A 26,388-nucleotide genomic window follows, 5' to 3' on the forward strand; every position below is an offset into this window, starting at 1 on the left:
TTCCAAGAGGATTCCCAAACCACCGTTGAAACAGTATATGGAGGGTCGCGCAGCCACCCACTCTTTCCCAGCCTTTCTAACCACTGCCAACTCCTACCTCTTTAAGAATTGGATCACCCACTGCATCTAAGCAGGGAAGGAAAGCCCTGGCCGAGTCCAGCCTCAAGCTACGTGGTCGTCGGAATCGACTCCTTTTTTCAAATTTAGCGGGAATTGAACTTCCCGGAAACGCCCCCAAGCCACACGCTCAGTTCTGGCCCCACCCGCAGCGACCCGACACTCCATTCCCACGCTCCCCGGGGCCCCTAGAACGCCAACGCTGTGAGGCCCCGACTGCGCTTGCGCCCCCGTCCCGCGCCTGCGCCCTACTTCCGCGCATGCTCGGAGCGGGAGGCCGGGGGTCCTGGGAGCCTACCGGAGGCCGGCCCGCCCCGCCCCGGGCCTCCGCGCCAGGCTTCCCTTCCGCACGCGGTTCCTTTTCCGGGAGCGCTGGCGGCGGCTGCTCGGCTGTCTCTCTCTCTGGGCTTTCAGCTCTCCTGCGGCGACCATGGCAGCGGGGACACGTGGGGTCGTCCTGCGGCTCTGCGCCTTAGGTACAGGCCTGGTGGTGGCGAGGCGAGGCGGGCCGCTGCGATAGCTGCCCGCGGCCGTGGCTGCTGCCCCGTGCGCCCCGTGCGGGCTGCCCGCGACCAGTGCCACTCGCGCGAAGGGCGCGGCTGCCCTCCGTTTGTTCTGATTCTCGGGGGCAGGAAGTTTTCCAGCGGCGCTGGCTGCACCGATAGGCATGAAGGATGCGACCTCCCCAGCTCACAGCCACCGCGTGCTTTGGCTTTAGGGTCTGAGTCCTGTCCTTTCCCAAGACGGGGCCGAAGAGAGGGGTGGCCCGGGGCTGGGCTGGGCAGGGCGGGGCAGGGCAGGCTCAGGTCCCGGGGACCACGTGGGCCTGTTCTCAGCCCCGGCACCCCTGGCTCTTTCTGGGCTGCCTTTACTCAGTTGCCAAGACATGCCGGACGCTGTTCCGGAGTATGGATTAGCGGTGGAGCTCAGCGTTCTTTCGGTCCATAAATTTGGGATGGAAACTAATAGAATCTGGAATGGCATTTGGAGTGTATACCCAGGAGATCTCTGGCGTTGGAGAAACGTAGCGCACAATTCCTGTCTCTATTCCCCAAAGATGGAATGTTCAAAAGGGAAAAGAGCATGAAAGTAAAAGCGTATTTAAAAAGAACCTTTGATTCACTAGCGTTACCTTGTCTGTGATAGTGTGGTTGCATGCAGAGTACATATATAGTAACCAAATGAACTATGTATGCTTTGCATCACTTGTGCCCTGGGATGGCTCAATGATGAAGTTTTTGGTAGGTTGTAAAAAATCAAAAACACGATAGGTGACTGAGCAATAAATAGTACGAGTCAAATGATAGATCAGCACTTATTTTATATTTTGTCTTTTTTTTTTCAGTTTTTTTGCTTGATGTGGCTTCCTGTAAAGGATTTGTAGAAGATTTAGATGAATCGTGAGTATACATATTTTTTAAATGGTATCTTCTTTTGGGTATTTGTGTGAATTTAATCTTCTAACAGTAGAGACGTAACTTACATAGAACTAATCTGGTTCTAGGGCTAGTTGCCAGTGCTATGTATGTACAAAATGGGGTTGTACCCAAAAGATGGACACTGTTACAAGATTTAAAAAAAAAAAAACTGTGGCAAACTCAACTTATGTTCCATTTTATCGTTTTACCTGTATTTGTTATGTTTTTCCTTCTGTAATCTCCTGTAAGCAGTGCTGGAGTTTGGGAACATAGTGTGTATGTGCGTGTGTGTGTGTGTGTGTGTGTGTGTGTGTTGTTGTTTTGTTTTTTGTAGTACCACAATGTTAATCACAAGGCTTTGCTTGTAGTAGGTGAGGAGTCCTGCTCCAGATGGAAACCGGAAACCGATGTGTGGCAATTCCAAGGCTTCCCCCGCCGGCCTCCAGGGGCAGCTGCCCTCCCCACACCAGACTTGGTGCAGCCAGCGCCCTGCAGTCTCTGGCGGGAGTGGTAGTCCTAAACTAGCCCCCCCCCACGCCCGCCAGCCCTACTTGGATACTCATCTGCGTGCCCAGCGCTCTTGCCTTTATGTGTCTGCGGGGCCGCATGTCAGGCATTTGCTGGGCACCTCTGCAGAGACCTACTCACGGGGGCTTGGCTGAGGCACTCTCCACAGCGCGAACTCAGTGCCTTCCCACTCCTGCCCCTCCCTCTGCCCTGGCGGCTGTGAGAGCCAGAGGCAGAAGCCTTGGGGTCAGTGCTCCTCAGCAGTGAGAGGGACCCCCTCAGTCGGTGCTGGCCCCCCCTGACCTCTGCCTGACACCGCTCCACCTGGGGAAATGGAACTCGGGGAGCTGGTGCTCTTTTTGTGTTTTGGTTTGATTTGGTTTTTGTTTTGTCTTTTGGTTGGCATCATAGCAGTAAGTGAGTCAAGCCTCCGTTGCTACCTTCAGTTGGATGGGTTTGACCCCTACACGGTGACATTGGTACAGCGGCCGGTCATTTGGGCACAGGGTCCCGTGGGGCACTTTACCACCCAGGCCAGTGGGTGCTGGGGGTACATTTGTCAACTGTTTACAGAAACTGATTCTGGGGGGAGCCGTTGTTCACAGGGCGGTCATCGCGTTACACGTCACTGTAGACCTCCTTTAGAACGGCCTGACAGCCGTGACTTTCCCTGGGCAGGAGGAAGGGGATGAGCAGGCACAGAACCCCAAACTAGCACCTTCCTCAGTCGGGTGCTCTGTGGGCCCTGACTCTGGCAGGGCTGGCCCCGCATCACGAGGGGTGCAACCTGTCCTCTCCACTGTGAAGGCCGCGGCCTGCCGACCTCAGGCTCCAACAGGCAGGGCGGCGTGTTCGGGCTGGTCCATGCGTGCCAGCCCGGTACAGGGTGTGTCTGCCTCTCCGCCCTTGAGTGCACCCAACAGGCTGTCACTCATGGCCCTGCCTGCTCAGGGGCGCAGCACAGTTGGTTTCTGCGTTGAGCTGACAAGCCTCGTGTGCTCCTTGGTTTCATTTCCCTTTGTCGGCATAGGGGCCTTTCCGGTGAGCATCCGTGTCAGCACGGAAACTCTCATCATGTCGCCATGCCAGTGTCTCATCTTCACATCTTCACAGGGGTCCTGTTCACATGCCACACCGGCAAGTGGCCAAGCCGTTAGCCACAGCCCCACAAGTCAGTGACAACAGGGTGGCACTTATGTGCTGGGGCTGGAGCCAGGAGACGGAGGTGGGAGCACAGTGGGGCAGATAATCATACTGCCTTCCGCACAGCATCTATCCGCCCATGTGCGAAGGTCCTCCTCTGTGCTTGGTGAAGGGCAGTCTCTTTCCTGTTCGTGGAGGCCACACCCGGTTCCACCACACTCAAGTGAAGCAGGAGGAGCCATCTCTGAGCCAGGCCTGGGGCGGGGGGTCCAGGAGGTCTCTACATCTGGGACCCCACTGGGCCAGAGGCGGCTCCTCCGTGTTGTTCCCCAGAGGTGGAGGGGCACTCACCAGGCCTTTCATGGAGCTGGGAGACCCCCGAGGGGCGCCTCGCCACTCCTGCCGCACTGTGGGTGCCAGAGCTGCCCCTGCGTGGCAGCACGATGGGCATCTCAGCTCGTGGGGACTTCTGTCAGTGGCTGAGTAGGCCCGTGATCCCCGCCCCTCTTTTCTGTTCAGGCAGGGTCAGACAGGGCCACACGGAGAGCGGCTGTTCTTACCAAACCGCATTGTTTGCTTGTGGTGAGACCGGTGAGTCACCGTTCCTCAGCTGAAATCCAAGTTCCCGCATGCCAGCCACGGGCAGCCCAAGACCAGGGAGCTGTCCGAGGATGGCAGCCTCAGCCCTGCCGTGCCCACGGTAACGCCGGGCGGCAGCGCAGCCGAGGGGCAGGCGCTGAGGCCTGTCTCGGTTCCGCCAGGTGCCGCTGCACCACGGTGTCAGCTCTCCGCTCCGTTAGGGTGCTTCGTGGGCAGACGGAGAGGCCGCTGAGTGAAACTTGCGCCTCGACACCTACTGAAAGACTTTGTTCCGCGCTCCTCCACTCATCGGTGATCACCCCCACCTCTGCCGTTCAGTGGTGAAGTGGAAGCATACCAAGGTTTGCTTTCTTGGTTTTTGTTTTTCAGGTTTAAAGACAGCCGAAAAGATGACATCTGGCTTGTCGATGTGAGTATGTCGTTCTTTTGCACTAATGAACCACCCTGCCATTTTAACTGTTACTTTCCTGTCCTCCCCCACCCAAACACCTACGTTTAGTGCTTCGGCATACTGCTCAAGTCTGTTTCCTTAGGTCGTGAGTGCTGTTTGCGTTTCATATTAAAGCGAACCCCAGGGCCTTCGTGTCCTGGGAGGGAGCCTGGTTTGGGTGAAGTTCCGGTGACGTCAGCTCGTGGGTTCCGTCTGAGGGGGGTGTGGTGTGACTTGACTGCAGCACTCACTCTCAGTTAGATCATGTCGTCCCAGAGACGGTGTCCATGATCAGTCGTCTGACACTCGACATCGTGTTTCATCTCAATAGGGACCAGAGTCACATTGTCACCTTCCTTTCCTCACCTTCAAGTTTGGACTCTATTAGCCCTTGCGGTGTTTGGGAGTGTTTTTGCATGCCTGCGTCCCAAAGTAGAGTGGCAGCAGGAGAGACAGCGTACCGGTGGCACAGAGTTGACACTTGGCGAGGCCAGGCTGTGGGCACGAGGCCCACTGTGAAATTCTCTCTCTGTCTCATGTGCTTGAACACGTCCACAGTGTAGCGTTAACGAGAAGATAAGTCCTGTTCCGTGGCAGTGCAGCACGCAGTCTGCCACACCGTTCACCCTCACGCCAGGTGCCGCCCGGCGGCTGTGACTGCAGAGAAGGAGGACCTGTGCTTTCAGTGTGACCGGCCTGCCCCGCCCCCCCGCCGAGCCAGTCGTCTTACTGGTCTCCGGTACCTCCCAGGGGTCCCGCCTGAAGTAGCAAAGGCACCTGCTGCGTTGGAACGTTTGCAGTAGAACTAGATAGGTAGAAACAGAGCATGTGTACTGCATTCGGTGGTCTCATTTTGTGTATAACATGGACACACCAGTTGGAAACTAAGATGCTTTTACTGTAAATTGTATATGTATTTTAAAGATGTATCAGTAGTCATTTAAAATACCCTAAAGTAGTGTCAACATTGAGGTGTATGTTGGGAGTTAACCTATCTAGGTTTGTGTGTGTGTTTGTTACTATGTTAACCAATTTGAAAATTACATTTAGAGTTTTGTGTTTTGTTTTTTTTTTGTCTAAAACAGTTTATTATCAGATCACTTTGTCAGATAGATTTTTTAAAAATTAAGATTGGTATTCACGGCAGCACAGCGTTTTAGTGGTGGTTTTTGTTTTTGTTTCAACAAGTTTTATGCGCCATGGTGTGGTCATTGCAAAAAGCTGGAGCCGATTTGGAATGAAGTTGGTGTTGAGATGAAAAGCATCGGTTCGCCAGTTAAAGTTGGGAAGATGGATGCTACTTCCTATTCCGGTAAGCATTTGCTCAGTTCATTCCTTGACTGTTCTCCTCATGAAAATGTTTAAGTTATGCAAAGCAGTGTTCAAGGTAGGAGGAAGAAATGCATATATATTTTCTGTCACATAAAATGAAAGGTATCTTAATTTAGGACTGCGCTTTATGAGTTAAATGAATTAACCATTGCATGTGTAATATGCAGACCACGGTACCCACTGCCTGCTAGCGACGGATGCATAAGCCATTGTTTCTCCTTGGAGTGCCCTGGAGGTAGTTAGGGGCCCGGGGCGACCGCAGGAATGAGAGCACTGAAAACCACTGGTGCTGCCGTGGGAGTGAAGCGTGAGAGTCGTCGTTTGAGTCGTGGGCGGTGGCGTGGTCGGGCGTAGGTGGGAAGGTGAAGGGTGCATTCAGTCAGGGTGAGCGCAGGGGAGGATCGGGAGGGTGCTGGCAGGAGAGGGAATGTCAGAGCAAAGCCGGAGAGCTGCAAGTAAGCTCATGAGGAACGTGCCAGAGAACAGACTTAAAGGAGGGGTTGGCCAGCCGCAGCCCGTGGACAAAACCTGGCCGCCGCCTGGCCCGGCAAGTGGAGCCTCGTTGGAGCAGAGCCGCGCTGGCCTGCCTGTGGCTGGTGTCCCGTCCCGGTGGCGGGGGGTAGTTGTCACGGAGACTGCAACTACCCCGGCAAAGACCCCAACATTCATGACCCTTTACAGAGAAAGGTTGCCCATGCCTGTCCTAAAGATTCCAAAGAAGGTAGAATCGGGTGGGGAGAAAGACAAGGTATCGTAGAAATTTGGAAAGAGCGTGGCTTCAGAGAGTCGGAATCCGACCCTGGCCCTGCCCGCCGCCTCACCGTGCTCGCAGCCCCGGGAGGTTCGCAGGGCCCCCAGCTCGACGCCACACCGGCGGGTCTTGACTGTTGTGCCTCTCTCACGGGTTACTTGGAGATTTCAATGATGTAGCGTTTGTAAAGCCCCTTGTAGTATTCAATAAATATATGTTTCCTTTTCCTTTAATTAATGAAGAAAGGGGAAGTCGTTGTAGAAAATCGCCATTGTACTCTAGATGCAGTTTTGGAACAAGACAGACCTACGTTTTGATCCCAACTCCGCGATGTCCTGTGTTTGTGGCTTCAGGGAGTGCTCAATCGCTTAATTTTAGTTTTCTTGCCTGAACATGGAAGAGTGACAATCCCCTCGATTGGGAGGATTGTATTGATACCTCATATTCAAAACCCTTACCGCGATGGCCAGTGCATTAGAAGGTGCTAGGGGCAATGACAGGTTTTCAGGGCCCCTCCGGTGGGACAGTGTTTTGGATTTTATAGGGTGTCAACTAAGAGGCATTACACATTTTTGAGAAGGCCAATGACTTGCCGCATTCCCGATGGAAAGAAGGGTGGAGACGAGAAACAGGAGATTCGGGGTGACTGTGGATGCACCTGGGAGGAGGGTGCCGGGGGCCCAGACTTGGGTGCCGGCAGTGGCGGGAGGAGGAGGCGGGAGGTCTCAGACACGGTCAAGGGGGAAGCACAGACGTGATAGGTTAGTGCTGTGATAGAAAGAAGCACGGTTGGAAGTAAGACTGTCAGAGTCTTAGCGTAGTTACCGAACTCCACCACCGCCGGTGATGTAGAGAAGACTACGACATTTAATTTTGTCCGATTCTCACGTTAGCAGCCGGTTTGGATTTGTGGTGCGTGTTTTGCTGTGTTGGTGTCTGGGAGCGGGAACTAGAGGGCAGGCACGGTGTTGGCGCCGGCATTACTGAGCGCCGCAAGTGACTGCTGGAACTCGGGAGGACAGGGGATCCACGGCAGGGACTGCTGCGGAGAGAGACGGGATAACACGCTGCAGTTGGTGTTTCCTGAAAGAAGCTTTAAGCACAGTTTAAGAAGCGACTCCTTTCACTGCTGTCCCCCAAAGGAAATGAACTGTGTCTTTGCTGTTATGTGGATTGCACATGCATATTCATACATTCATGCATACAGTCGTTCATTCATTCAGTCAGCGTTTAGTCGCTACTGCTCGTCAAGCCTTGCTCTGGTCTGTAGAAACCGAGTAAGGACCAAAGCAAATCCTTGTAGTCGAATAGAGGGAGAAAAGAACAAACCAACAAGTGCGATAAAACCTTAAACATTCCACACTCTCGTGGTCCCTGGAGTCATTCAGCGGAGTGATAAAGAAGTCTGCAAAGGATCATGGGAATGTAAAGACAGTAAGAAACATAGTTCCTATAAGTCAGTAAAAATCACAGTGGTGCACTACTCATGCGATGCTACAGTGATAATTACCAGTATACACATGTCAAAAATTTATACTATCCAATTCCTTACTTTTTCAGTATTTATTAAGTGGCACTATGATTGGAGAAAAAATAGTGAAGACTTTTCTGAGTAGCTTGGAGAAGAAAGTATTTTGAATGCTGTGACTAAAAAACCCAATGTTTTTATAGTTCTTAAGAATTCATGTACACTTTGTAGCTTTATGGTGGGACATTCATTTCATATTTATGGCCCACTAAGAGGTTTACATTTTGCCTCTGATATTATAATTGTTAGAGACTTTATTTTTTGGTACACTTACCATTGTGTTACACGCTATGCTGAATTCGTGGGAGAAAGTAGCCTCTGTAGCAGTTGCACTGTATGAAACAGAAATCTAACACGTTACCTGAAGCACACGTCCCGCTTTAGGAAGAGGGAGGGGTCTGGTGTGTGCTGAGGACTGCCCTGTGCCTGGAACTGTTCACCTCCTGTCCTGTCGTCCTCGGATGCGGACTAGTAAACCTCCGCCCCCTCCACGCCAGCACCCCAGCCGGCCCGGCGAGGCTTGCCCCCACATCCTGGGACGGCTGCAGGCGCACGAACAGAGCGTGGTGAGAAGTCGGTCTTGTGTTGAACGTGGTAGAGCAGGCGTTCATTCGGCAGGTAGGTGATGCGTGCTCAGTGTGTTCCAGGACGTGCCCCAGGCGTGGTCTAGGCATGGGCGATACATTAGTGAGCAAAACAGATGGAAGTCTCCACTCCCGTGGAATTTGCATTCTAGTGGGGAGAGACAATCACCAATAAACCTAAGTAAATTGTCTGGTATTACTTGGTGTTTGATGTCAGTGATGGATGCATTTTTCATTTCATTATATCATCAAGGAGATGTTTTATGTGCTATGGAGAAAAAGAAATTTATCTTGTTAGTACCTAGAAAAGGTTGAGGTATTCAAGAATGATCGTTTAGAGATTACAAATAGATTTTTGGCATACAATTTTTAAAGTCTCCAGCAATACTTCAAGGCAGCTCCAGTGCAGGCAGTTCAGTAAAACCTGGGATCAAAGAGGTAAAGAAATTGAATCTATCTTTTTGAGCCAGCTGCCGGCTCGCGCCTGTGTCTGACTGAGGCACCGAAGGAGCGGCTGTGTACTGGTACCTCCTCCGCCCCAAGCGGGGGGCTGCTTCTCGGGGTGCTGGTCCGCGTGCCGCCCGCATTCGGGTCACTTGGAGCGCTCGCGCAGATTTGGGTTCCGGAGGCCCGCGCCAGCGCCACCAGACGAAAATCCCCGAGGCGGGGTGCTGAGAATCTGTGTGTGTACGTGGACTTGAGGGGATTCCGCCGCACGCTTACGCTGGAGAATCACAGAGTAAAGTATCATTTCCATGACTAGTTCTTTAGAGGACCTCAGCTCGGGGTGGGAGGATGATTCAGTGATCGAGTTCAGGGAGTCCCGCAGTGTCCGGGGCGGGGGGCGGAGCGGGGGCCGCTGCGGTGCGTGGGAGCGTCTGCAGTGGTGCGCGGTGCGGGGAACCCCTGCCAGACCTTGAGCCAGAGAAGCGGGAGCTGCCGCGATTCGCCCTGCCCCGCGTGTTCGCGGCCGTGCCCCGCATTTCTTGGTGCCTGGTTGTAACTAGTGACCCTGTAGGCAGGTAACCCTTAAAAGTTGTATAGTGTCCAGTGTAAATCCACACACGTATTTTAGCTTCTCTCTTTGTGCATCCCTTCAAAATTGAGTGCTAGAATTGTGCCTTGTTCGGAATTTTAAGTGGCTATGATGTTAGCTGTGATGATGTGTGGATTTTTATTATGAATCCACTGAAATTCTGTGTGTTCCTCAGCTTAAGCCTGCCATAGGTAAAAATCGTGTTTTACCTCCCTTCGATGCATGAACTTGGCAGTGGCACTGGGCCAATAACATCCTTGCTCACAGACTGTAAGCCCCATTGGGCAGTGACTGTACCTCAGGGCTGCTCACACCTGGCACTGTGGATGTTTTGCGCCAGATGATCTTTCCTTTGAGGGCAGAAGGTGTTCCTGTGCGTTATGGGATGTTTAGCAGCATCCAGGCCTCTCCCCGCTGGTCACCAGTAGCACCGGCGCTCCCCCACGTGGTGGCAGCCCAGTGTGTCGCCAGACCTCCCCCGCTCCCTGCAGCGGGGAACCTCCACTGTGGTGGTCCCTTTTTGTACCTGACACACAGTGGTGCCAAGTACCGAGAGAAGTCGTGTCTTAGACGGAAGAGGGCTTCGGATGGAGTTTGGCTCCTTCCTTCTCCTCCCTTCCGTTGTGTAGGTGACGCAGCAGAAGGTCGTTAGCTGTGAAATGACTGTGAGTGGTTTCAGACAGCAGAGTTGGGGGCAGAATTGGGCCTGAGTCCAAGGTCACCATGACCCACCTCAGTCTCTTCAAGTTGTTACCATTTCATGGGGAAAACAGCGAAATAGGGGCGCCATGTTTATGACTATTTTAAATGACAAGACTTCAGGGGAAGTGATTCACGTTACAAATGGGTTCTCTAATTTATAAAGGAATCGATCTTAGGTTTCATTGCAAACTGTTCTCGAAAACAGAAATAAAAAAAAATGTAAATTCAGAGTTAAGTTGCAGTCTCAGCCCTGCTACCTAACCAACACTTGCTCTTGAAAAGGTTACCGACTCTACCTAAGTATTAGTAGTAGTATTTGAAAAACAACATTAACATTTTTTCTTCCCCCACAAAATTGTTTTAACAAGTAGTTGAATGTCTCTTAAAGCCAGTTACAAGATACTCTGCACGTGCTTATTCTTATGAATGCCATCGGGACATGGAATCACTGTAGGGAGATAATTACTCAGCGGTCAGGGTCAAGAAGAGACGGGGAACACTGGTGTCTGCGGGTCTCTGTGGGCCAGCTTCTCCGTGGGCTCTTTCTCCAGGGGTTCACGCTCAAGTCCCACCCACAGCCCGGCCAGGGGAGGGCTGTCCTCGGAGGGGCAGTGGTCAGAGAGGCGAAGAATTCTGCAGAGCTGTACGGAGGGTACATGGAGGAGCCGGCACCCTAACCTGGGTCCTCGCATTGCCTGTCACCCGTGCTTTGCTTGTGCACGTTTTATTACCCGCCCGTTTTCCTCTCGGGAAACCTAAGTTTTAGGAGCCGCTGCACTTGAGCTTCTATCAGGAATGGAGGCTGATGTCCAGGGAGCCAGGGGACTGCAGAGTGGGTGGGACACCCGTCATTGTCCTCTGGATCTCCACACCCGAGGCCGCAGAAGTGAAGTGAGGGGTTGGACGCCTCCCTGAAGCCTGTTCTGGGAGACGACATCCAGCCGTGAAACACCACCACTGCATTTTCTCAGGGATTGCCTGTGTCAACTTTCTAATTTGATTTGTGTATAAATCAAGTTCACGCCAGCGTGTATAAGGAGTTCCCGGTGGGCTGTGCCCTCTGCCCAGCCGGTTCCATCCGTCTTCACCCGGGGCAGTTTTTAGTGGGTTCTGGTTGAGGGGACGAGGGCTTGCGTTGGCCTGCCTCCTGAGTTTGGGGTGGGGGGCGTTAAGAACGAACTTGAGCCGCATAGTTTCCCCCGAATCATTTCTGTGCTTACTTGGAAGAAGGCTGTTTCCGGAACAGCAGACTTCGGTTAAAACATACTCGAGGGACGGCAGAGAGTCCTGAATGAGAGATGGGCACAGGGACGTTGGGGGGGCGGTGGGGCTAAGGGCACGTGACGGTGGAGAGGCGGGACCTGCGTGTTCAGGACCGGAGTTCCCCCCTGTGCTCCCCCGGCTACCTGTGTTGCCTCTCCCAGAGCCCACTTTCCGATGCCCTCCACGTTTGAGGGAGAAGCTCGGGCTAACAGAGGAAGGCGAAGGGATTTGTCGTCATTCTTGTGTGTCGGTGGCATTGAGTTGAAATCAAAGAGGGACATCACCAAGGGACCGGGGAACCAGAACCCGGGCAGAGCATCAGGGTCCCTGCCCAGCTGCGCGGAGGAAACACCGCAGGGCTGGAGGAAACAGAACACGGGAGGGGGGGAGGCCGTGCCAGTAAAGACAGTGGACTTGACGTGGGCCAGGGTAGTTGTATGAGTGTATTGTATATAGTCTAGAAAGTGAGAATATTTTACATTTTTTCTTGACTGCCTCAGTTGCCTTGGGTCTGTAAAGTAATATAGCATTAATTTGCTGTTGTGATTTCTGTAGTTCTTGAAGTCCTGATTCTTGTTTGCTTGTTTTTGTTACTCTTTCTTCTTTTCCCTAAAAAGATGCCACTGTAGCAACTATCTCATTTTAATGTGAAGATTTCAGAATAATCTTTTTGTCAGCTGGACTGAGTCTAGGTCATTACAGAAGCAGAAACTTCTAAAACCCATGGATGAAGTTGCTTTTAGTTCGTATATTGATTATAGAAATTTAATAATTTTACAGATGTGACTTATGTTTTTGAAATTAAAATGCAGTTCTTTTAAGGCTCAGAAAACATTAAAGGAAGGGTGGGCCCCTCACCTTTTTATTTTTTAGAAGAAATATTTGTGCTGGAAATGAAGTCAAATGAGAAGTGAGACTTTATTTCTACCTGTGTTTATACATACATATTTCTTTAAACAAAATTATTTTTTAAAATAAATACTTTAGAGGCAAAATTTTAAACTTTTGCACTTATTTCTTATGTTGTCATAATATTTTGTGCAGGCTATAAATTAGATTTGTTAAGTAATTATTTTGTACAAGAATGTCATTTCTTTCTTTTTGTGTGTCTATATTCCTTTTAGACTTAAAACAGTATATCTGTATAAGTTTGTATAAATATATCTATAGTTTTAAGTAAAAAGGTTCATTTATTACCTAGTTCCTCATTTTTAAAAAAAATTTAGAATTATTTATTCTTTTTCTTATCAAGGCATTGCTTCAGAGTTTGGAGTTCGAGGTTATCCAACAATTAAGCTGTAAGTTGAGTGTTACGTGTTTACACGTGTGTTTTCATGACTTCGCTCTACTCGCTTTCTATTGCCTTGAGTTCTGGTAGCTGCCCGCAGGACCGAAGACGTGGGCTCAGCCGCTCTTTCTAGGCGCAGTGTGCGGCCCGAGGAGGGGGAGGCCTCTCCCTGCTTCTCCGTGTTGGCGTGAACGTGCCCTCGACGGCGAGCGCAGCACGCGTGGGGCTGCGGCGGGCTCCGTGCAGGGCGAGGCCTGCCCGCGGCCAGTCGGCAGTCCCGGCCTCCTCTCCCCGGGGAGCTCCCGAGCCTGTTCTCCTGGTTGTGGGCGTCCCGTCTGCTGGCACCGGTGCTCCTCTGTCATTGTAATGGGCATCTCTTCAGAGGTGACAGAAGCAGAGGACCCTGTTTACGGGTGTTAACTCTGATCTGTAGGTGTTAATCGAGTCTAACGTCAAGTGTGCGAGTTGGAAGAAATGGTGTGATGATTCTAAAGGGCTTATTATTTATAGTCATCATTTTACTGAATTTCCTTGGGAGTTTGGTCCATATCCTTATTTGATAATGTGGGGAGGTCAATTATTTTGACACTTATTTTTATAATAAAGTCATTTTTTATTTCTTGGGTTTTGTGCTGACCTCCTACCTTCCCCCACTTTTTGAATGTTTCTGACCCTCCTTTACTTCCTCGTGTTGAGTGAGCCATCCTTTCCATTCTTGACTCATGTACAGATGTTCTGTTTGCTTTCACAGTTTTTTAAAAAAATCTCAGTTGGACACATATTCATTAGTAGACTTTTAGAAAATTATCTAATTTTCTAGAAGAGTGTTTTTATGCTTTTTACTCTGTATTATTGGAGCATCTATCAAGTTACTATGATGTTGTAGCGCTTAAAATTTGTTTTGCCATTACCAAATAGTTTAATTTTCTGACCTTTTACTTGCCTTTTAAAAGAGAAGAGTGAGAATTATAATGCTTTGACTGGTTCTTGACCATGAATGTATAGATTATTCATTATTTATAAGTCATAGATACAATGCAGCTACCAAATACTGAGCAAATTATTTCATGTAATTTTAATAAAATATAGTCTTTTTCTTAATATTTTGAGTTGCTGACCCCCTGACGCCAGTCGTCTGCTCTACATTATGTGGTTATACTGTTTCCTCTGAATCTCTGCATTTAGCACTTATATACTGCAATTTTATCTAACAGTAGTATTTAGCATTAAATAGTGAAACAGTTGAAATAATCCGAGCTTTTTCTTTGTTCTTTCTCTTTAAGACTAAAGGGGGACTTGGCATACAATTACAGAGGGCCGCGGACCAAAGATGACATCATTGAGTTTGCTCACAGAGTGTCCGGGTAAGTTGGTACTGGGAAAGGCCTTACCGTGTGATACTGACATTTGAAAATTAAATTTTTATAGATCCTTATTAAAGGCTTTAGCCTGAATAAAATCTGCTCTGTATTTATGAGAAGATACAGCGCTGTGCGGCGTGTGTAAGGAGATCCTGGACGGGGGCGGGCGGCTCCTGGCTTGGTTTTAGACTTGTCAGCCTCACGGTTAAACCTCTGCACTGCGTGGGAGACCGTGTCCCCAGTGTCTGACACCGTTTCAGAATTTGATTGCTGCTAACAACTCTGTGAATCTTAGTTTCTATTTTGTTGTAATTTTGCTGTTGCGCTACCTGGTTTACATCAGTTTATTTTTGCTGTTACCTAACTTTAGAGTTTTAAGAGAAACCCCTCAACATTATTGTTCGGAACAGACCTGGGCTTTGAAGCCCTGGCCTGTGCTAAAGGAAAGTGCTTTTTAGATGCGGCCGAACACTTACCCCGACCTCGCGCCCACTGCTTTGTGCCAGCTGTGCGCTGCCCTTGCACGTTTCGCCTGTCGGAACCCACGTGCTTCCATAAGCATTTTCTGTTGGTTGGAATGCAGGGATTTTGCTTTTTAGTCTACATCTCGCTGGGGTATAACGAAGTTGGTGTTCATAATTATTAAAGTGATTGTGTGCAAGTTTTTGCACAGAACAGAAATCAAGCTAGCTTAACCTGTATTGAGTTTGCCAGTACAGGCACTTCCTCCTGAGCTTGACAGGATACAGCGATGGTTTGGAATGGCTTTAAGGGAGATCAAAATAGCGGGATGGATTTGTTGGGTGGCTTGATGCTATCTGGCTTAAGCTACTTGAGGGTGAGACACAGAATTAGGACCAATCTTTGTGTATTAAAGTTTACAAAGCCTCTGTATTTTTACTTCGATGGCATATTCCAGCATATTCTATTGTCTCTGTTTGCTTTGCGAATAAATACATTTTGAGATAATTTTATATTCTGTAAGGGGATTGCTAGTAGGTACTGCATTCCCCCGTGACTGAGGTTGGTCTCTATGCTTTGGCCATTCTTAATGAGCTTTAGCTTACGCTTAAGAAGGGCTTCTCCTGATGTAACCAGAGGTGACTCTGCCACAAATGACATTGCAGGAGTCAGCCCTGGAGTTGCATCACTCCTTAGTTACTCAAGTCAAGCAGGAACTGGATTGGAGTGATGCAATGTCGCTGCGGAGTCGTGCGCATTCTGAGATACATTTGCCTTTGCAAAATGGGTTTCCTTCTTTTTGCAAATTTGGTGGAGTCAAAAATCTGATAATGTAGGTTACATTTAGAAGAAGACTGCCTCTTTGTTTAATTTTTTAATAATCTGTAAGTGGTATGTTTTCTGATAACCTTTGATGTAATTTATTTCTCAGTCTTGCTGGTTTGAAATATGCTTATATAATAAAATCTTTGTACTATTTTGTTTTCTCTTTCTGAGTTTCTTACATACTGTTCTGACTGCCATTTTCCATTCTATTTTTCCTAAAAAAAATAACATACTCATGAAAAGTTTAGGTTTTAACTTCAATAAGGTATTTTAAAACTATATGGCATTTAAATGGGCAGCACAAGGTGTAAATATTCTTAATATAGTATCATAAACTCCTGGGATAGTATTTCACAGTGTGTTTGTGTGAAGGATCTTTTGGGAAAAAAAGACAATTCTCATGTGTATTGTTTTGTTTTGGCTGAGAACGCTAAATGAATGTTCTCACCTCTCAAAATATTGGCTAAGTTGGCACTCTCTAAAGGGATGTATTTTCCACCTAATTGTTAAGCTGATAGATTGCACGTGGGCGCTGTGTGTGGGAGCAGGAGTGGCCGTGTGGTATAGTTTTATTTATGTGGATTGGGTGATGCACTTAGATGCAGTTAATGCAGCACTTAAGCTTTGTAACCTGAGACATACTGGGCTATCATATTAATAGGATTGATGTCGTCTGTGTTTAGTTCAAATACAAGTTCCTTTCTTTGTGTCTTTTTCGAACAGAGCTCTAGTTCGGCCACTTCCGAGTCAGCAAATGTTTGAACACGTGCAGAAAAGACATCGTGTGTTTTTTGTTTACGTAGGCGGAGAGTCACCTCTGAAGGTATCAAATGATTTTTTTTTTAATCCAAAAAGACACGTGTGTTACAATTTCATGTTCTGTATGGGCAAAACTTCACCACGACCTGAAACTTACTTCACTCTTGTTGGAAATACTTCAGTTCGATCTGAGTATCTTTATAATGCAAACTCGGTCTCGCACGTCCGTCCTCCTCAGTGGGTGCCTCCCTGAACCAAGGGTGAGTGGAGAGCGGGCGGCTGTGGCCGGCCCTGGTGTTCCTCCCGCCACTGATCTGGTTAAATGTCTTAGCGTTTGGAACCTTTGAGACTGCAAACCGCATTTTGAGTATAAATTTTTTAAAGGCAAAAAGACGATTGTCTTAAATTGTTTTATGTGTGCGTATATCTGTGTGTGTGTGCACACTTCTCTTCCTGTAGTCATTAAGTTACATTGATAAATATGAATCGAACCTGTGTTATATTTAGTGAACTGTATTTGGGGGAGTAGGAAAGCACTTAGTCACAGTGGTCTTTTGCCCTACAGACAGTTTATCTCATCTCTTCACATAAAAGGACTTCAGGTAGCAAATTGTATTGCTACTACATAGTGAATGCTTTGACCTTGCCCTGATTGTTTAATGAGGAATTGACTTTGACTTTAAAGGTACCACTTTTCGTTTGTGTTTTCACAGGAGAAATACATAGATGCTGCTTCAGAATTAATTGTATATACATACTTCTTTTCTGCCTCAGAGGATGTGGTTCCCGAGGTAATAATTAAAATTAGATTTTGATAACTTTAATTTTCAAATTACTGGATTTTATCTATAAGGTTTATTAACTGTGATAGGTGTGGAAGCAGTAAACACATTTACTCTGTTCTGCTGGTACCAGATTGCTTCTTGTCAGTAAGCAAATGTCACTAGATTGATAGCTTTTAGGGATTATTATTATTACATTAGTGCTTTGTTTCCTCTTTAAAATCATAGCAGCAGTGAGAGGTGATATTCATACCCCTAATAGATTTTTAAGTAGAGGATTTACTTACGGCTCTCCGTAGCGAACCAGCCACTTCCTGTCCTCTAACCCTGCGCCCGGCACGATGCAAGTCCCGGCCTGGGGGCAGCTGCCCGTCATCAGACCCTCTGGGGCGGAGCCCCCAGTCTCCGGGCTAGAGGTCTGGGCTCCACTGGAGTGTCGCCGGTGAGGTCCTCCGTGAGGTCTTCAGACCAAGAGGGCGGTCCTTGGGAAACAAAGCTGTAGACAGGACATCAAAACAGCTGTGAAAAATAGAGGAACTAGGTCATCGTGGGGACATGCAGATACGTTGGTCGAGAACCGTCTGTCTGAGAAGAAGACGTTTGAGCTGGGACTTCGGTGACATGAAGAGGCCACACAGAGGTCTGTGGCCCGAGTAAACCAGAAACAGGGAACAGAGAGGGCGGGTGTGCCCAGCATGAGGGCACTCCCTGCGCGTTGGAGGAACAGAGCAGTCGGCTCCTGCGGTTGTAACGCGAGGGGGAGGAACAGCAGGCGGGCAGGCAGAGGCCGGGGGAGGCCCCCAGGCCCTGGGCAGGCGTGGGGTCGGCTGGAGCAGCTGCAGGGCCTGGCCTCAGGCTCACTTGAAGAACTCGGCTGTGCTACGTGCAGAGTGAATTGGCCTCGGGTGAGAGCAGACCCAGAGGTCAGTTGGACTCTGGAAGTAATTGAGGGAGTTTGGGTGTGGAGGGGAGTAAGAGAATTGGGGAGAAGTGGAAGAATTGTTGTGCTTTGGAAATAGAAGCGTTTGAGCTTGCTGATCAGGAGGAAAAAGGAAAAACTCAAGGGTGTGACTCATAGGTTTTTGGTTTGAACACTTGAGTGGATTGCAGAAGGAATGAGTCAGGGAGTGAGGGGTATGATAGCAGTTTTGAATTGTCTATTCTAATTTGGTTCAGCGTATTCAACATCCAAGTACAGCCACCGAATGCACAGCTGGGTGCAGGGGTCTAGAGTTACGGCTCTGTGAGGAAACCGCTTGCGCACTGGTGCCAAGCTGTAAGACAGCGGGAGGGCCCAGGGCAGCAGGCAGCAAAGGGCGGTGAGAAGAAGCCGCCCGTCAGTAGGAGCGGCCGGTACGCAAGAATCTCGCAGAGCCAGCGGGATGTGCAGGGGAAAGCAGCCACGTCTGTGCACGTGGAGGTGGGTGGTTCAGGAGAAGCGGTTTCAGAGTCGTGGGAAGGGCCTCACTGGTGTCGTTTGAGAGATGGCGGTGAGGACTCGAAGCCTCAACTGCAGGCTTCTCGTCGGTCGGGTTTTACTGAGAAGGGGACCCGAGCACTTCAGCCGTAGCTGCAGGGGAAGCGGGAAATGAGGCGAGGGAGCTTCTCTTTGTAATCAGTGTAAGTTATGAGAATCTAAACAGCTTTTTCACAAAGGTATGTCATACTGCACACAGTTACCTTATGTTTAACATAGTTTAATGTTGAAGTATTTTGTCTTAAGAAGGTTACAGAGTTACCTAGAGTATGGGTTTCATGCTTCCTCTAACGTGTGTATAGAGGCTTATCTTATAACTGCTCTGAAATGGTTTTGCGCTCCTTGGGGAGCTCCGACCGCCCTGGTTAGCTCAGGCGCCTTGGGGTTTACTTGGTCTGGTCTCGGGGGCAGTCGCAGCAGCCTGTGCGTGCGCACTTGCTTTCCATGGGGAGGGAGGATGGGGTGGGAGATCGGCCACACTGCCATCACATCTTGAAATGGATGCCTCAGAAGGTTATGAACCACTATTCCGGAGTGTCTCAGGGTCTCTTCATGTGATATGAAGGCCAAGAATGGACTAGAACTAGAACTTGAACTTGGAGTAGACTTTTGCCTGCTAAGTGCAGTAGACTATCGATCACCTTTTAGTATTGGAAAGGGGAACTCATCATGGCTCCCGCACCTGCAGAGCTTTCCAGCAGCTTCCACGGGGGCGTGCCGGCGGGCCAGCCGCGTCCCAGGACCAGCACCACCGGACACGCTCCCTGTTGGTCCTCGGGTGACACTCAAGTCAGACCGATGCCCCGGGACCCGGAGTGGGGATGGGGGGTGGGCACGGGCAGCGCTTGCTCGGGGCAGACTTCTTGGTTGTTAGGTGTTATTTTGATTACTAGCCTTCTCAGCCAGTTATTTTTTAGCTTTCTTTAATTATTCCTGCAAATATCAGTATTTGTCATCTCCTTTTTAGTTCTGAGTGTGTGGCTGCAAAAGACTGCTAGAGAGAGTAATAGTCATTTCAGAATAATAGGAGGATTTTTATTTTCATAAGGAACTCTCAACCATGGACAAAGCCCCTGATTTTATGTTCTTGCCAAATTTTGAATTTTAATGTGTGGTCACGCAAAGCTTCCTTGGCTTTACGACTAGCATTTATGAAAACCTCAACAGGTGTAATAAAGAGATACAGAGATGAATCAGGACAGTTTCTGACTTGGGGATATTTAAAGATGGAAGGTGAAGATCGTCGTGCAGACAGTTGCCTGTCACAGAAGAGCGGAGTTTACAGGAATGCGGGGGAAGAGGAGAGGAGGCTCAGGGTCCGGTGGGGGCGTCCTTACTCAGAGCTGGGGGACATGGGTGTGCTTGAAGGCGGAGTCTCACCTATCCCTGCCCCGAAAATAGCTGTTTTTTTGGTGCCGTGCTGCTCGCTCTGCAGTAGTAACGTGGCCAGACCCTAGTGCTCCCTGAGACAGGCCCTCTCCCCTCTGCAGTCTTTGCAGGATGGCGTTTTTATTTTTATTGTTATTTTATTAGTTATCTGCTGATTCCTTTGTTGGTACTTTCAGTATTACCACACTCACGTAATACCCAAATTATATCTCTCTTGCTCTAATACTGATTTCCCTTCTGTAATTTTACTGTTTTGAAATAATTACAATGCACGTGTAGGAAGCAGCTACTTTCTGAATGAATCCCTTATTGTTAATTACCATTATAAGTTCCCATTTGTGCAGCACTTGGCAGTTTCAGCCTGCTCTCACGTATGTTAGCCGATCCACCTCCTAGCTCCCTGGAGGTGGGGGTCTGTGTGCTCGGTCTTCAGTGGAGGGAGTTGACTCCCTGGGCCAGGTGGTGGCCTCCCCGCACAGCCGGGAGTGGTAGGGGAGGGCGAGAACCTGCCGGGGCTGAGTGACACCTTAGGCCCTGCCTTTCAGCCTCTCCACGGTGTTCTCATCCTTTACTTCTCACCACGGATGGCTCAGCCCGGGCTGTGGTCAACTCTGAGCCTATTCTATTCCATAGTCCTGAGTGGTGAGCAGGCATGTGTGAGATGGGTATGTGAAGAGAGACCACTCCCAGTGCTTGGGTGAGCTGGGGGGACCAGTGTTCTCTTTGTAACTCTTCGTAACAATCTTGTCACTGTTAGGCTCTTCTGTGTTTCTGGTATCCTTTAATAATTTTGAAATCATAGCTACCAGTTGAACAGTCCTCAGTGACGAGACCGCTGACACGTCTGATCTTTGCAGTACGTGACGCTGAAGGAGCTGCCCGCCGTGCTCGTTTTCAAAGATGGGACGCACTTCGTCTATGATGGTGAGTTCCAGCACTTAGCTTGGGTGGGACCTTTCCATGAACAGGCCTGTTCAGGACTCCGGTGTTGGCGAGCTGTGTAGTACATGTAACTGCTGCTCACAGCTCCCGCCAGTTAGTTCAATGACTGGCACCTTTTCCTTACCCTGCAGCGTTAGTTTTTCCTGTTAGTGTTTTTTGTTTTGGGTTTTTGGGGAGTTTTCTTGGTTAGGTTATTTTCCTTTTTGAGAAAGGGATCCTATGCAATTTCTGTGTGTTACTTTAAAATATTCCAAAATTAAGTTTTAAAAAAGTGCATTTCAGACACACAAAAATGTGAAGAACTGGAAAATGATTAGTAGTGGTGGCGCCCGGCATTTTCTTCCCCGCCTTCCTCTCTCCCTCCTCGACGGGAGAGCCGCTCCTCAGCACCTCCTCCCTGAAGCAAACGTCAGTCTGTTTTAAAAATGTGTTTATTGTATTAAACATAACTGATAGTAAGCAGAGTCCTAGAGTAGTAAGTCCCTGCGTACCTGCCCATCATCCAGGTAGCTCTTACCCGCATTTGCGTCAACGAGCTCTGTTCCTTGTTGGAGTATCGAAAGCAGAACCTGAGTGCATTTCGTTATTGTGTGCTTCGTACCCAGCTCTTTAAAAGGTGGACTTTTTTTGTTTAAGTAACCATATGCTGTATAGCACCTAACAAAATGAACAATAGTTCCTTGACATTATCCAGCACCTGCTCCCGCAGTTCTGAAACGGTCCTCGGCAGGCAGGGCAGGGCAGCAAACTCGGAAGAATCGTGCTGTGCCTTAGGCCACTCGTATACGCTGTGTTTGTGTAAAACACGCCCCTGCAAATGGAATTGATGAAGTTAAGGTTACGATCCTGGCATTTTATACATACTACTAGAGTGGAACACACAAACATTTCGAAGACGTTTACACTACAATTATCAGCTTTCTTCGGTTTTTCAGAGTACGAGGATGGCGACCTGTCATCTTGGATCAACAGGGAGAGGTTTCAGAGCTACCTGACGGTGGACGGCTTCCTCCTGTATGAACTGGGAGACACGGGTACACACGTGCACACGGCTCTCCGCCGCGCGGCCGGACGGCTCCTCGACGGGTCGCCTAAGTCCGATCCTGTAGCCCATGAGGTTTAGGCTCGGTGTGACGGTTTCCTTCCCTCTGCAGGCCTGCATGCCAGTGCTCACTCGTGAGAATTTGCGCTAATGTTACCAGGGCGCACACCTCGGTCTGTGGGTCAGCGCTGAGCTAGGGGGGCCTCGCCGGCGGGGCTGAGGGCCACAGAGGAGGGAGCCTGGGTCACAGAGAGGAGCAGCCCACCGGGAAGGCCCCCTCAGGAGGCCGATGTTTGTAACGGGGGCCGAGGGGGACTCACCCACCTTCAGAGCCCGCTTCACCCTGGGAGGGAACGCGGGCCCCAGACGGGCCTGGTTTCTCCCAGCCCCGTGGCCCAAAGCGGCAGGCACAGCCGTGTATGTTGGCGCAAAAGTGAACGCTGTACGGAGCTCACTTTGTGGTCTCGTAGACGCAAACCACAGAAAGTTTGGGGAGCTAACCGTGGAAGTTTTAAGAAGTCTTGTGTAAATTTATAATGAATTACAAACGAGAAATAAGTCCTGCTTATCCTTGTCACATTTGTTCCCGTTCATAACTTTACAGTGAACGGGATGGGAGTACAGTTTCAATTTAGAGAATAGGGAAACTAAGCGCTCAGTGTGTTTTAGGAGAAATGATGTTTCAAGAGAGGAAATAATGGTGACCTGACGTTTTCAGCCGAGGGGTGAAGGAGTGGGCCCCGATTGTGGAGAATGGGGGACGCATGGAGCAGCAGGGCGCTGGGGAGGAGGAGCATTCAGGGGTGGGGACGGCGCTGGGAGATGGTCCGTCGAATCCTGCACTGCTGTACCTGCTCTGAGCCAGAAACTGTCCCCACGTTTCTGTGCATGTGCTCGCACCCAGCTCTCCCAGCAACTTCGAAATGGGTGCTCGTTTCTAAAGTAAGCTGACTTACTGAGGTTGAGTCACACGGGTGACAGGCGACGGAGCTTCACCGCCGTTCCCCCAGGCCTAGACCGGAACACGCACCGAGGGTCCCCTGGCCTGCCAGGGGACATCGGAGATGACTGTGACTGGTGTGCTGTGGAGGGCGGAGTCACTTCCAGTCCGTTTTATTTTGTGTGTGATTGCTGGCAAGCAGTGACTCATGGTACCAAAGGGAATGGCAGTGTAAAAACCACTGGTTACATATCACAGAGCTGCAGTAATTAATAGTAAATGTCTTTTATCAGCTTGTTTCTTATGTTTTATGCTTCTGACAAACCACTAATCGTTTTGCGGGTTGTGTGAAAAAGTACAGTTTTTGTATACACATAATTAAATACTCACTATCGTTTACATCTTGAGGATGGCAGTTGGGTGGGAACTTACTACTTGGAGTTGACTCACTGATTTACTTTCCTGAGAATGACATGTAAGGTTGTTGAAATTAACTTCTAGAAGCAATGTTTACTAATTCCCAATTCACAGCTATAGTAATAATTGACAAGTTTGTGTAACGAGGGTTATTGAATTTACCTGTGTCATTCTTAATTTCAGGAAAGCTTGTGGCTATTGCAGTTATTGACGAGAAAAACACATCAGTGGAACATACCAGGTACAGTGCCTTGCAATAGCTTTAAGCTTCCAGTATCACCTACTTCAGACTTTGCACGGCTTCGGGTAGACTTACCATGGCACCTTTTCCGGCGGCGGTAGGCGACAGATTTTAGAATTGAGTAATTATGACACGTGAGTCAAGTGGACAAATGAACTATTCCTGTGTCGTTTCTTCTACAGATTGAAGTCAGCCATTCAAGAAGTTGCTAGAGATTACAGAGATCAGTTCCACAGGTGGGTGCTGGCACTCTGGAAACTGTGTTTGGTCATGCAGTCAGCCAGGCGCAGCCGTGCTCCCTGCTTCCAGGGTGAATCCGCAGCCGAAGCGAACTACAGCGGGTTGCACGTCTGTGCGAATTGTCCGGGCCTGAAGCGTGCTGACATGCCCCACCGGCAAATGCACGTCACGCCTGCCTCTTGACGGGGCCTGGGATGAGGCTGGCGGTGAGGAGGTGTGCGCGCGTGCTGCTCCTGCGCTGAGATGGAGCGGCGTGAGCAGTCACACGCCGGGGACCGGGATGCTCGGACGGGAACTCAGAGAATGACCCGGGAGCACAGAAATAAGTGATATTTTTGCCGTGTGCTTAATTGAGCATTCTGTTTGTTGCTGACATAAGAGACGGTCAATACAAATGTTATATTATTTAATTACTGTTCCCTTTTTATTGAGTCTTCTAATGATGTGTCAGGGATACATATTTGTTTCTTCTGTTACGGAGAACGAGCATCCTCTGAGTGGTCCTATTTTAGAGAGTGTACTGTCCTTAAACATGTTTCAGATAGAAAAGCTCGTACTGCCTTTTTAAATGCATATAAACAATATCTTAGAATTTGTTTAACTTTACTTACGTATTTGTATCTCAAAAACCTGTAGGAATATGCACTTTTCTACATTATTGTATGTGATTTGTATGTTAAATGTTTAGTGTTTACATGCTTACTAAGTTCAGTTCTTTATTGTGTTAAATATTGCTTTCTTTCTCTCTTTTTTCCCTATGGTTGTTGGTGGTTAGAGATTTTCAGTTTGGACATATGGACGGGAATGACTATATAAATTCCTTGCTGATGGAGTAAGTACTAACTGATGAAATGATTGCACTATGAATTCTATCAATTTTTTAAGTTTCTGTGTCTGACGGACGGACAGAGGGATGGTAGCTGAACAGAGCAGACATGGGCTGGGTGCTCATGCAGCCATTCTCCCACCAACTATTTCCCTGTAGCGTTTAAATCTGTCTTTACAGCTTTCACATTGATCTACTAAAAACGTGTGTCCAAAGTCAGTTAATAATTTATATTATTTTGAAAAGAGGATATTCAGAAACTTACAAATTTTGTAGTTTTTGTTTCATACACACCTTACCTTGAGTTCAGTTTTAATGAAGAAGTTTAAGTAGAACATTTTTAACATTCAAGAATTAATTGCCATCCTAGAAGAATTTAACAGACTAAAATAACTTCAGAGGCAAAATATGGAAATTTCATGAGTTATATTTATGATGTAAAGTTCAGATTTGTCACTTCATAAAGTTTATATTAGGAATCATTTGCCATACCTATACTGAATTAACACATTCCAAATAAGAACCTACTCAATTAAGTGGAAATTTAGTGAGTATTTACTATATGTCATATACTGTGTTCGGCACTGTCGATGCGGGAAATTGGTAAGTTAGAGTCTGCCTTCAGATGCTTGTGGTACACTGGGTAAGGCTGCAGGTTAGCACTACGAAGGTGTGTGTGTCAGAGGGTCCTGACGCCAGAGTGCTTCCCCCCCCGGCCCCACCCTGTTGCACACTAAGGTGGAAGGGCTCGGGAAGCGCTCGCCAGAGGAGGCACTAATTAAGGGAAGTTCTAAGGAAGGAGAAGTCAGCTGAAGGATGGAGCAGAGGGGTTATTTCCAGCAGAGCTCGAAAGCAAACCCAAGAGGTGGCAGTGGAGTGGTTGCTTAGGAGCGTGGGGGAATGTCACAGCAGCCCCGGACGTGAAGGGGGCAAGCTCCCGCAGACAGGCGCCCTGTCCGGGCCCACTCGGGGCCACGGCGCCGTGTGTTGGTCTCTCCCGCTTTGCTCGGTAGCATGGGTGTAGCGAATGCCTTTGTTCGTTGATGCAGTGCCTTGGGCTAAATTAGAGTCTTTCGATTTCCAGGTAACACGGGGGGGAAATAAAAAACCGAACTTACAAATTGAAAGGGTCATTTGTTAATTTTCAGTTAAAAGCCTAAAATCATAAAGTAGTTTTACCTTTTATTTTCATTTACATTCAACTTATTATCCCTCTTAACTCCCGTTTAAGAGGGTTTACCAGAGATGCAAAGTACAGGATAATATATAATGAAGAAGTCAAGACAAAGGAAAATAAAATAAAATAAAGAATCTATACAGTTATTAAAGGTACTTGGAAAGTTGGGCCATGAGTTTTTAATACTCATTACAAAGGAGAAAAACAGTATTTGCATGCCTCTGCCTATACAATCACTGCTACAGGAGTGTGGTTGACACTGTAGAAGCCCAAGAGAAATTGCTGTGCTGCATAATCTCATAAAGGGTGATATTCTGTGACAGAAATGTATTTGGAATAGGGTATTTTACACACACACACACACACACAGCAGGGACTCTGGTACAACCATTATAACGGCCTTCTCAGCAAGCCAGTATATGGATTCCATTAAACGGTGTTTGCAGAAGCCCAAAGCAGTTTGAGTCCAATGAACAACCGTTTGACCCAAGGTCATACTCAGAATACGTAGAGGTGGATGGACATTGCTTCACATTGTTTCTAATGTGCGTTGTGAGATAGTCGAACTTTTGAGCCACAGTTATGGTCAAAGAACAACAACAATTTCTACCACCAAACCCTTTTAGTTTGCGGTGGTTGGGTTTTTTTCTTATTCATATTTTTGGGTTTGACTTTTTTTCCAAGAGACAGAAGGCATAGAGTGATGGTTATATAATAATAAGAAGAAGAAAAGTCCTTGCTGAGCACCTCCCTGCGGCCACGCTGGACTGAGCAGCCGGTGTGTACTTTCTAACTCGTGTAGCAACTCA

General features: G+C 48.5%; 1 protein-coding gene across 1 annotated transcript in view; it reads left to right on the forward strand.

Moving 5' to 3' along the window:
• The first annotated feature begins 547 nt into the window (after positions 1–547).
• The window catches only part of TMX3 (thioredoxin related transmembrane protein 3), a 30,895-nt gene continuing 5,054 nt past the window's right edge, over positions 548–26,388 (forward strand). Inside the window, exons 1-13 of the mRNA XM_028524742.2 lie at positions 548–593; positions 1,463–1,517; positions 4,155–4,194; positions 5,404–5,527; positions 12,664–12,709; positions 13,983–14,063; positions 16,071–16,170; positions 16,820–16,897; positions 20,612–20,678; positions 21,632–21,730; positions 23,279–23,336; positions 23,519–23,572; positions 24,352–24,408. Of these exons, the coding sequence (XP_028380543.1) occupies positions 548–593; positions 1,463–1,517; positions 4,155–4,194; positions 5,404–5,527; positions 12,664–12,709; positions 13,983–14,063; positions 16,071–16,170; positions 16,820–16,897; positions 20,612–20,678; positions 21,632–21,730; positions 23,279–23,336; positions 23,519–23,572; positions 24,352–24,408 (905 nt within the window). The remainder of the gene's footprint in view (positions 594–1,462; positions 1,518–4,154; positions 4,195–5,403; positions 5,528–12,663; positions 12,710–13,982; positions 14,064–16,070; positions 16,171–16,819; positions 16,898–20,611; positions 20,679–21,631; positions 21,731–23,278; positions 23,337–23,518; positions 23,573–24,351; positions 24,409–26,388) is intronic.

This window comes from Phyllostomus discolor, chromosome 9 (assembly GCF_004126475.2).
Source record: "Phyllostomus discolor isolate MPI-MPIP mPhyDis1 chromosome 9, mPhyDis1.pri.v3, whole genome shotgun sequence".
Taxonomy (NCBI): Eukaryota; Metazoa; Chordata; class Mammalia; order Chiroptera; family Phyllostomidae; genus Phyllostomus; species Phyllostomus discolor.